This window comes from Puntigrus tetrazona, chromosome 2 (genome assembly GCF_018831695.1).
Source record: "Puntigrus tetrazona isolate hp1 chromosome 2, ASM1883169v1, whole genome shotgun sequence".
NCBI lineage: Eukaryota > Metazoa > Chordata > Actinopteri > Cypriniformes > Cyprinidae > Puntigrus > Puntigrus tetrazona.
Genome location: NC_056700.1, coordinates 18842920 through 18855419, shown reverse-complemented (window position 1 = coordinate 18855419; position 12500 = coordinate 18842920). Strand labels below are relative to the sequence as shown.

Sequence of the window (12500 nt, the reverse complement as noted above, 5' to 3'; positions counted from 1 at the left end):
TGAATCAGTGTAAAACCAAATCTACCTGTAAACCTCACAGCAGCTGACTCACTCACACACACACACACACACACACAGACACACACACACACACACACACACACACACACACACACACACACACACACACACACACACACACACACAATCTCTCATAATCTTCTTAAACGGTCAGAATACACACCTGTGACAGCTGAACCTGATGCAGAATTAACCAGTGACCTCTGTGACCTCGACCTGACCTGACCCTGACCTGCCACGACAACACTCTCACACACACACACACACACACACTCACACTCTCACACACACACACACACACACACACACACACACACTCACACACACACACACACACACACACACACGTCTCACATATTTACTTCACATTCATGATCACTGCAGTCAGTTTGAGCTCTGAAGTTTGAATTCTTACATGATGTGTGTGTGTGTGTGTGTGTGTGTGTGTGTGTGTGTCTCAGCCGCAGGACGGGTATAGGATGGTGCAGCAGTTCCAGTTCCTGGGCTGGCCGATGTACCGCGACACACCCGTCTCCAAACGCTCCTTCCTCAAACTCATCCATCAGGTCGACAAATGGCAGGAAGAGTACGACGGAGGAGAGGGACGCACCGTAGTACACTGCCTGTGAGCGTCACACACACTAACACACACACTCACTCTCACACACACAAACACACACTCACTCACTATCACACACTAACACACACACTCACTAACACACACTAACGCACACACTCAATCTCACACACACAATAACACACACACACACACTCACTCACTCACACACACTAATACACACACTAACACACACACTCACTCTCACACACACACTAACACACACACTCACTAACACACACTAACACATACACTAATTCACACACTCACACACACACACTAATACACACTCACTCACTCACTCACACACACTAATACACACACTAACACACACACTCTCACACACACACTAACACACAGACTCACTCTCACACACTCACTCTCACACACACTCACTCTCACACACTAACACATACACTAATTCACACACTCACTCTCTCTGTCTCACACACACACTCTCTCTCTCTCTCTCTCTGTCACACACACACACACACACTTAAACACGTCTTCACTGAAATGAACACAGTTTTCATGATAAATCTGTGTAATGATTAGTGATTTCAGTCACACAATCCCACAATGCTCTCTGATCACAGCAGGACACAGATCGATGAAGCTGAGGGACTGATGTGTGTTTGATGTGATGTGAAGAGAAACACTGCCATCTAGTGTCCACACACACACACACACACACACACACACACACACAGCCTCAAAATAATGCATCTGCAAATAAAACACTGTATCTTAATAATCCTAATCTCTATAGAACATGTTCATATTACTATTACTATTAGAAAAAAACATAATGCTTTTTATTTATCGACAAACAGTGATTTTTTTCTTTTAAATAATATTATTCATTGTCTTCGCACACACACACACACACACACACACACACCCATACATATAAAACCACATTAAGTTCTGTGTGTGTGTGTGTGTGTGTGTGTGTGTGTGTGTGTGTGTGTATAAAATACATTCTAAGATCTCACAATTATTTCTAAGCATAACACTATACTACTTTTCACTGTTTTGCCTAAAAAGTATAATAAAGTAAAGCCCAGGTTCATCTGAAGCGTGTGTCTGTGCTCGTGTCAGGAACGGCGGCGGTCGGAGCGGGACGTTTTGTGCCATCAGTATCGTGAGTGAAATGCTGCGTCATCAGCGTTCGGTCGATGTGTTCCACGCCGTCAAGACCCTGAGGAACAACAAACCCAACATGGTGGACCTGCTGGTACTGACCCCCAACACACTCAACTCAGCAGATTAAAGACATTAAAGAGTTGTTTTTTAAATGGACGTAGTCCAAAAAAGTAAAACTAAAGTAAAAACTAATTATAGACATTTTATAGAATATATATAGAAGCCAAAACTAAATCTTACATAAATGTATAAAAACTATATAGACATGTTAAAAAATGAATGTAAAAAACACAATAATAACATTTTAAAGCTGATGTACTAAAATAATTTTAAATGAAATTTTGAATAATAATAAAAATAAAAACTAGAGACATTTTATAGAAAATTTAGAAAAAAGTCTTGATGTACAAAAACAATGCTAACTAATTAAAAAATTATATTCAAAGATATTTAAAAAGAATTTAAATAAATATTTCTAATTGTAAAAAACACAAAAGAAGCATTTTAATTAAAGTTGATCAAACTTAAACAAAAAAAGATCATTCTAAATAATACAAATAAAAATATATAAGTGTGATTGAAAATAGAAAAAGAAAAAGAGGAGAAAAACTATTAAAAAAATAATAACAATGACAATAATAACATTTTAACAACAACTTTTATGATGTACAAAAACAAAACTAAAACAACAATTTAACACTCTTAATTTATAACTTAATATATAAATAGCACTCTTTGGTTATTTAATGACGTGATGCTACTGGTCTAATAGGATTCAATGATCTATGCTAAGCTACGCTAAAAGTGCTATCGACTGAATAGAATTAAAAACAGTAAAACTCTACTTAATAACTCTGGAGGAGACGGAGAATGAGACTAATTCCAAAAAAAGTGTTCCTTCAATATACCAAAATAACACAAACTGAAACAAAAGCTTTAACTATAAATAATAAAAAATAAAAACAACTCCGAAATATTATAGGAAATATATAGAAATTAAATAAAACATTCTAAAATTGTGAAATTAATTTATTTGAACTAAACTTGTATGTACCAGAATCACTAAAACTAAAAGAACTGTAGAGATATAGTTTAAAATGAGGGAAAACAACACATAACAAAAACAGAATTAAAATAAGAAATATTTTTTAAAGGATATCAGTATCTCAGTGCTACTATAATGTACAGTTATTTATCGAGTGTATTGTAAGCTGTGTGATGAGACGAGGATGATGATGAGGATGAGGATGAGGATCTTCTTCTGTGTTTTTCTGCAGGATCAGTACAAGTTCTGCTATGAAGTGGCTCTGGAGTATCTGAACTCAGGCTAACGGACCGTCACCGACGTGTGTGTGTGTGTGTGTGTGTGTGTGAAGAGCAGACTGGCGTTCTTCTTCCCTGACTCTTCATCTGAAGGAGATCCCAGCGTTTCTTCCTCACGAATGAGCCTCATTTGCATATTAATGAGGCCAGTCCGCTGTGATTGGCTGGAACGCTCCTGGCTGGCGAGTAAGACGCGAGTGTGTTTTGTTGTAAATTGTGTAACATATGAAATCTCGTAAGATTCCGGAGAATTATGATCATCATCATCGATCCAAAGCTCGTTATCGCTCGCTTTTCACGCATCTGTTCCTTTGCTTTTACGGTGTTTTTAATATTGTTTGTTTATACTGTAAATATTGGAGGTGTGCTGTGATATTTATTCAGGACAATCATCTTGTATTGGTTCTTGAGTTCATATTGTACATGATCAAATATACTGTATGGATCAACAGACTCACTATATTCTATCTGTTTCTCGCTCATAAATCATAAACTTGTTTAACTGTGCGTTTCCATGTAGAAAAGCTCACAGAGGTTTATAAAAAGTGAAATCGGTTGCACTTCACCTGAAGGCTGTTGTTTAAAGTTTAAAGCATCAAAAAGTTGTCCGTGATTGTCATAAATAACTGATCAAAATGCACTATTTGAAGGTTTATTGGTCTGTGTTTAATGCGTTATAGGTGTGTTAATAATAGAGAAGTGTTATAATGCATTATAATTATTTATCAGATCATTAAAACATAAATTATAATGCATTATGCGTATATAAAAGCTTTATGTAAGGTGTTATTGTGAATTCATAAAAAGATAAAAATGACATTGAGGTCCCATTATAGTTCATATTAGATAATGTTATCTATATTACGTATAAAAACACACACCTGTTCAATACACTGCATTTATATACAGCAGACGCAAGATGACTCAAGATATTATATATTAAAATGAATCACATTCAGTCTTTATACAAGAAGAAATATTTCCCTGTGGATTCTTTTTATGACTTTGTAAGTTTGCTCGTATTTTCTCAGGTGCATTAAGTAACATAAGAGATAGATTTGATTTTAATAATGTATCAGTAAATGCTGAACATGACATGAGATTAATGAGTCGTTTGATTTGATGTTTAAACTAAAAGGACCCTTGTTGTGAAGTTTAACCCAGGACAGTAAGAACTCAAATAATGCTGATCGAAGCGGTTTGTCTTTAGCTTTTATTCAATAGAAACAGGCTTCCATAAACATACCCCCTTCACGTAGTGTTTTTAAACCTTGAATATTGAATGATATTTTCAATCTGCAACTTAATGGGATTTTATCTGGAGTTTGAGAACATCTGTGAAGCATCTGCCGTCAGATCATGTTATCGCCGATTGATAAACGTCAGATTCAGAGAGATTTTGACCAGATCTAAAACATGATGCTTGTGTTTGATGAAAGGCTCCGCTGGACCTGTGAGAAGATATCACTAAAGATCTAGAGCTGAACGTGAAGAACGATGTGTTTCACTCCGAGAGCCGCTTCTGGACGCGTGTGGTTTGCTCTGATTCTGGAGACGAGACGTCTTTACGGTTCAGAGTCTGATCCAGTCCAACTCTTCTAGAGAAACTCTGGACTGATTCTGATCAAGTAGAGCTCTCACTGTCTTCACTTGATTCTCCATCAATCACTTCTAGAAGAATCTGATCATTTTGAGGAGCTTAACTTTTAGTGTTCCTCTAAAACATCTCGCATCTTCTGAGGAGCCTTCATTCCTTCAGCTCTCCATCAGCACTGCTTTATATGTCTGGATCATTTCAGCCTCATCTCACTGAGACATATCACTGGAGATATAGAGCAATATCGCTGATATTTACATCATTATATGCCTTTAATGTGACATGAAGCGAGATGCAAGCATCAGAATTTCTCCGTTTGTTTATAAAATGTCGCTGTTTTTGCCTCCATGTTCACACGGTGAGCCATAAAAGCCTGACGGAGCAAATATAAAACATGATGCATAAAAAAATGTAATAGTTATAGAATGTCAGCAGATAACGGAGAAGTTAGTCAATCATTCATTTCACCACTGCAGTCTTTATTACATGAATAAAGCTTTATTTGTTTTTTAGAACCCTAACTAAAGCAGAGAAGCACCACTAGAGGGAGACATGGGGATCATTTCTTATTCATTCAGCACAAACTTCGTTTCGAAGCGCCTTGCAAACGAGAAAAGCAAGCGGTTTCCTATGTATGCCCATTAGTTGGCGCTCACAGCTGCTTAATTGCTCGAGTTCATGTCTTTGCACCGTTTCTCGAGTCTCCTGAGCTTTGCGTGGTGTTCGGGGTCTTCTGAAACCTCCAGCACTGCTAGTTAACACCGCTAGTTAGTGAGCTCTCTAGCTAGGAGACGTTCCTCTCAAACGCAGCACTAGTGAGAAGCTCGTGGAGGTTCTGCTGTTTGAGTCGTGTTCATTAAGACAGGCTGTAATGAGGGGAGCGAGTGTTTGTAAGCGGAGCTTGAGTTTGACATTCCTCAGGGTTAACACTAGTTAAATATAACCCACATCACCAGCCGAGCCAAAACAGGCCCTCGACGACGCCAGAGCATTCATCTCACGCTCAAACCCAGCAGAAAAGAGAACATTTTCATCATTTTAAACTGAGACGGAGATCCTATCTACTTTATACCTTTGCTTTTTCCCAAATTGACATTACCTTGAAGTCCTTGAAGTCGTGGGCCGATGCATTGATGAGGTTAATGTTGAAGTTCTCAGGACATATACTGACTCTATCCCAGAGAGATCTGCCGCTGTAGAACATACTAAACATTAAAGTGCATTAAAACACTACGGTTCTCTTCATCTGATATCCGAGCGATCTTCTGCGTGCTTCATGAACACCGTGAAATTAAACAGTATCAAAAAGGTTTCTAATAAATTTGGGCATCATTGTAAATTAAAGTTGTGTTTGTTTCTGTAGCTCTTTATAGAATATATATTGTTCTCAATCGGCTTCACATTAATACAATAATGTTGTAAAGCAGTCAAGGACAGCAGTATCATTACTCATATGGCAAATAATAATAATTAATAATGCTAATATGTTTTTATATAGACCTTTAAATCATATATATATATGCAAACGGTTTTCTTGCACCCAACATGTATTTTTGTATAAAGGCCGAAACTCATTATACACTATATAGTCAAAATGTGAAGTGCATCCTAAAACCAAAATGATGACAACTTTCATGAACTTTTTTGAACCCCTTTCAAACATTGATTGCTATATTTTAAATTTCATAAATATACTTCTTTCCACTGTGCACAACTTTTAGTTATTTTATTTATATATATATATATATATATATATATATATATATATATATATATATATATATATATATATATATATATATATAATTTATTTATTTTTTGTAGTGTGTTTTTGGGACATATTCCATCAGGAGTTATTGTTTTGAACAAGTCATCATAGCCATCATTACAGTGGCCATTAATACCAATATAACTAGTAAAGTCATTAACATTTTTTGATGGTGTCTTTTGTTTTTTTTCGGCAGGGATTAGGATCGGCATAGGCCACATATTTTAACACGATTATAGGCTAGCTATTATTAGTTTAATCGTTTACATGACGTGCAGTCTAATCTCAGAATTGACTGTAATTGCGTGCAGACGTGGATAACCTTTCCGTGGTAATAAGTCTAATGTATTTCAGCAATATAAAACGTGTTAGCTACGTAAACGTTGATGCGAAATGTAATGTATTTTGCTCTGGAGGCCCGCGCATGCGCAGTGCAGCGAGGGGAGGGAGGTAAACAAGATGGCGGCAGCCTTGAAGCAGCAGCAGCTGTGAAGAACAGATGCGTGAAAATAAACGAACGAGGAGCAGAACGAGGGCAGAAACGCGAGGGTCCGTTCGTCGTCGAGCCGTGCCGACGGTTGCTGCTCCGGTCGGTGAGTTTGTCGAGTCCGTTCTCTGTCGGAGACGAGTGTTAGCCGCCGCTAACGTTAACCGCCGCCGATCAAACGCGCTCGTTACCGTCGACACAAACGGCCGTTTCGCGCACAAACTCGATCACACGCTCGTCGAAACACACTCTTGTGAGCTCCGGGCGATGTGTGAGGGTTTGTGTGGAGCCGTGGGCTTTGATCGATTATCCGCATTACACGATCAGATCGATCATCAATCCTCTCCGCTTGATTCGGTTCGCCTCATATTATTCACGTCAGAGTCCGGATTGAGTGTTTATCTGTCTCTGCTGTAATATTGTCACCGAATCGACACATTACTGAGGTAAACCGGTGCTTTATGACGAACCGTGGTCGTTTACCATACTGTTTACATGCTGCTTCAGCCGATACTATGGTAAGATAGCGTGTCTGTCGGTGTAACGTAACGTGAAACCAGTCATGAGGGTCATTCTAACGAAACTGAGATGTACACATCGTCCCAAAGCTGAATAAATAATCTTTCCATTGATGCCTGGTTTGTTATGATCGGACGGTATCTGAACTGTTAGAAAATCTGGAATCTGAGGGAGAGAAAAAAATCTACGTAATGATAAAATCTCCTTTAAAGTTGTCCAAAAGAAGTTCCTAGCAATGCATATTAAGTTTTGATGTGTGTGCGGTAGTGTTTTCACTGAACGTGTTCATATCCAGATGGTTTTTGGCAAAAAGAAAAGAAAACGGTATACCTGTGCTACTGATGACTGCTTTGTGTTCCAGGAATATAATTCTCGTATGTTTGCTTTAAGATGGATAATACTTAAATTAATAACTAGAATGGAATCTATTACTCGTCCAACCGATGAAGTGCTGCCAATCACGTCCAAAATCAATCAATCGTTTTTATTTCTATAGCTCTTTTAACAACACAGGTTGCATCAAAGCACTGAACAGAATAAAGTAGAAGAACACAATGACAGGGATGTATAATGAAGAGAGAGAACTATTTGTTATTAAATATAGAGACGGTCTCTGGAATCAATTCACTGATAATCACTAGAAGTTAAGTGTCCTCAACAAAGAAGACAGAGGAACCAGAACCCCATCCATTACCTTCTGTTCAGGTAAAACGCGTACTTTTACGTAAATACACACACTTGTATGTGAATTCAATGGAAAACGTATGTTCGATTGATTCCCGTGCCATAGAAATGATGAGAATATGCGTGCATATGTTCTCAAAACTTCCCACAGCACAGGCGTACATGATGTAAACAAACCTTTATTCAGCTTGTCATTGATCATCATCATTACACGGCCGTTTGACGTGAACAGATCTCTCTCCACAGGAGTTCAGTCCATCAATAGAGGTAGTGTTAGCGACCAGGACAGGCACTGCTTTGTGTTCCTTAGTGGTTAATCGATGGTATTTAAATACAATGAAGCACAGCACAACAAAATGTTTTACACAGATTAAAGTGGCCAAAAATGAAAAGATATAGAATAGGGATCACTTTACGCTAGTTACCACGATCGGTGAACAAACGCTGCATTTGCTACTAAAGTTACTCATTTTTGTTCAAAATAATACAGCTCTTAGCTAAAGTTAATAAACAGACTGTTTATAATTACTTTGATTTATTAAATATTTTAATTACCTAAGATTAATGAAGATTTTTTTCATTGGGAGTTTATTTGAACTCATTTATTAATTGTTAAATAATGAAGCCCCGGTGTGAAGTGTGACCGAGTAATGAGGGATTTTAAAAGAAATAGCCTGTTGGGACTAAATGGGAAAGTATTTGACGGTGAATGAAGGCCACTGCGAATATTAAAACATGAATGGATGTTTAAATAATTTCATTTATGAGGTTTCCAGGGTAACGGCTGGCAGCGGGCCCAGAGACGACTTGTGTTTTCTTTTGTTGGACAACAGGTTTAGAAAGGTTTATCATTGTTTGTCTTTACAGGGAAGATGCTCAGCTTGTGAAGCAGGGAACTCTCTCTCACACACACACACACACACACACACACACACACACACACACACACACACACACTCACAGACACAGACACTCACTCACTCACTCACTCACTCACCACACACACACACACACACTCACACACACACACACACACACACACACACACACACACACACACACACACACACAGAGCCAATCCTGATAGAAACAACATGTTATTTCAGTGTAAAACTGAAAAGCTGATGCATGAAGCTGTATTTCGTGATTCAAATTATTGGCCACCGTATGGAGAAAATGTTTTCCTCAATTAATTAATTTCTTTGTGACTGAACTATATTATTTTTATACCCATTTCATATAATTACATTGATCAGATCAGAGCTCAACAATAATAGGTACATTTGTGACAATATAACAACTTTTAACTGCATCCAAAAGAAGTTTTGGTGTACAAAATGTGTGTGTGCTCTCTAGATTTAAAAACACACACACACACACAAGTATTTATTATTATTATTATTATTATTATTATTGTTTAATCTATTTGTGTATTATATTAATATACACGTCTAAATATGTACTGCATGTCTTTATATAGCCTATCCATATTAAATATACATGCATGCATATAATGCGCACAGAAAGGTTTATTTATGCATGCACTTAATCGTTGCCCAGCACAAGAAGCGGTTAAGATTTGCTACGAGCTATATGTTGTTTTATATGAGAGAATTGTGTGTATGAGGATATAATTGAGGATAATGTCACAGAGAGAAATATACATCAGATTTTGCAATGATTTCGTAGCCTTTTCTCTTCTGGGACACTTCCATCCACAAAAAAATCACCAAAACAACACACTTTAGACATGATCCATTACAATACATGTATGGGGTTTCTTTTATGCCCAAATAGCACTATCGTTAAGATATTAAGTAAAAAATAATGTTCCATGAAGATATTTAGTCAATTTTCCTATCATGTTTTTTGATTAGTGTTTGATCCCATAGTTATATCTCATCAATGGAAAGATTATTTAGCTTCTGATATACACACAGACTCTTATGAGGGGGTTTGTAGTCACATATGAGTGCATGTCTGGAAACATTGAGGCCTGTTACACCATAAACAGATTGATGGTCATATTTATTAAAAAACAATGAAGTGTTCATCTGGTCGTGATACTGTTTGATTCTCTTCAGTGCTTTGCTACAATCTCGATGAATAAAAGTGATCGATTGTTTCTCGTAGGTATTTTGGATCTGGTTCATGGGTTTCCCATAATGCTGCAGTGAACCAGTAATCCTCACCAAAGAGAGCGTTCTGGTGCTTCTGGGAAGGATGCGAGGTTTTCGTGTTTCTGCAGAGATGTCCAGAGCTCCAGTGATTCCCAGCGTCGGCTAATCAAGCCTCGGACTAACACTAACACCAGCAGAGGATTAGCAGACACTCGTTTCTTTTAGGTCATTTATTATTATAGGGTTTTTTTTGGTTCCGTTGGTTTCACTGAGCGATGCTTCAGCTGCGGTTCAACAGGCGTTCATCAGTAGTGATGATGTTCTTCTGACTGATCCTCCCAATCTGAACATCGCTTGGGATCACCGATATTCCCGTCGAGCGAGCGGGAGCCAGACCGGGATCGGCGGAGGACAGCGAGAGACCCGGGAAGATGAGCGTAGGTGGAGAGCTCCAGCATCTGGACTACCTGACGGAGAACGAGCTGATGGGGATGGACACCTTCATCCACCGCATCGACTCCACCGAGGTCATCTACCAGCCGCGACGCAAGCGCGCCAAACTGATCGGGAAGTACCTGATGGGCGATCTGCTCGGGGAAGGGTCGTACGGCAAGGTCAAGGAGATGCTGGACTCGGAGACTCTGTGTCGCAGAGCCGTGAAGATCCTGAAGAAGAAGAAGCTGAGGAGGATTCCCAACGGAGAGGCCAATGTGAAAAAGTAAGAGCCGCTCGCTTCCTTTAACTTCAACGTGAACTTGATTGTTTTTAATAAAAGATAGAGATCTTTACCTAGCTTCATTACTTCAGACTTTACTGTTCATCCCAAAGAGACAGACTTAGCATCTTCAAGAAACAGTGAAAGATCATTATTTGACCCTCACTCTCACTCTCTATTCTGATTCTGTTCTTTTTATTAAAGAAAAACGTCCTACTTTTAGACCTTTAGTAACTTTTTGTTTCTTAGAAAAACACCGACGTGGTCTAAACTCTTCTTTTATTTATTTATTTTTCTTTATTTATTACACGCATAACAAAAAGCCACAAAGGCCTCTAAGATTAGCTTGATACGTGCTAAGCTAACTGATACTTGTTATAGAAATTGCGTATTTTTATTCCTCTTTTGAATTTGATTGCTTCCATTTGGGAAGAAAGCATCTGCTAAATGTTTATCAAATTTAAATGGAAAATTTATAAAATAGTTTTTATGTAATTGTTAATAATTATTTAAAATGATTTATTTATCTGTGTGTGTGTGTTATATGTATTAAAATCTATTTTGTATGTAATATTTTTGTTATAAACATTGTATTTTTATGTAAAAAAACCCTGTTAAGAAAAAAAAAATATAATATATTTAAAAAAACTTAAAATATTTTTAAATTATTTTACAATATAATTATTATTATATTTTATGTAAATGTTTTAATTATTCAACATTTTTATATCCCATTTTACATTTTATTAAAATAATTTTTAATATAGAAACTCCTAATCTTACGTTCTCGTTTCTGCTGATTAATGTTAACATCAGCTTTGGAGCAGCTCTAGTGCAGCCTTCTGAGCAGATAAGCAGTCATTTAAACCCTTGAGAAAATCCTTCTACGGTTGTTTTGTTCTTCTTCTACAGAAAGCTCGGTTTCTCTCATTAATGCCGCGTCACGTGACGGAAGTGAGACAGCTTGCGGATGTCCAGGTTTAGAAAAGTTTCTTGGTGTTTTTGACAGTCGTCGTGTTCGTTCTGCTCTGTGAAATATAATCTCCTCTTCTTGCCGTTTAATCACACGGAGCAGTTAAATTAATTAAAATAATGTGCAGTGAAGCCGCGGGCTTCCGCTTTAAATAGACGAGAGCGTTTGGAGCGGCTTCAAAACCCCGGTGTGCCAGGACACGTGTGTTTAGTCTTCAGCTCGTCTTGGTCTAAACTCCGTTAGAAGATTAGTCCACGTGCGTCCACCGGCTACATAGACAGCACCCTTATAAGGCGGCGTCCTCGCTCCGGTGAACATCACAGTATGATCTGATGAACTTCTTTGAATATTTGCAGATACCACAAGATGTGATCGGTTATTATTTTACACGGTTACGTTATCAACCGTCGTAAAACTAGTTAACTAGTTAAAATGGTGAGTTTCCACAAAAGTGGATCACGACTGTTGCTTCGGTTTGCGTTTAGCAGACTGTGTCGACTTCTGCCTCGTGAACCACAGAGACGTGAAAAG

The 12500-nt window shown here is 37.9% G+C and overlaps 3 protein-coding genes across 3 annotated transcripts in view; 2 read left to right on the top strand and 1 right to left on the bottom strand.

The window, feature by feature from the left end:
- Nucleotides 1-4206, top strand: part of LOC122361868 (receptor-type tyrosine-protein phosphatase mu-like) — a 184828-nt gene extending 180622 nt beyond the window's left edge. Inside the window, 3 exon segments of the mRNA XM_043262958.1 lie at nt 483-646; nt 1739-1874; nt 3061-4206. Coding sequence (XP_043118893.1) covers nt 483-646; nt 1739-1874; nt 3061-3114 — 354 coding nt within the window. The 3' untranslated portion in view covers nt 3115-4206.
- clstn2a (calsyntenin 2a) overlaps nt 1-12500 on the bottom strand; it is a 1097509-nt gene that overhangs the window by 453467 nt on the left and 631542 nt on the right. The window lies entirely within an intron of this gene.
- Nucleotides 6899-12500, top strand: part of stk11 (serine/threonine kinase 11) — a 22004-nt gene continuing 16402 nt past the window's right edge. Inside the window, exons 1-2 of the mRNA XM_043263292.1 lie at nt 6899-7064; nt 10295-10999. Of these exons, the coding sequence (XP_043119227.1) occupies nt 10713-10999 (287 nt within the window). The 5' untranslated portion in view covers nt 6899-7064; nt 10295-10712. The remainder of the gene's footprint in view (nt 7065-10294; nt 11000-12500) is intronic.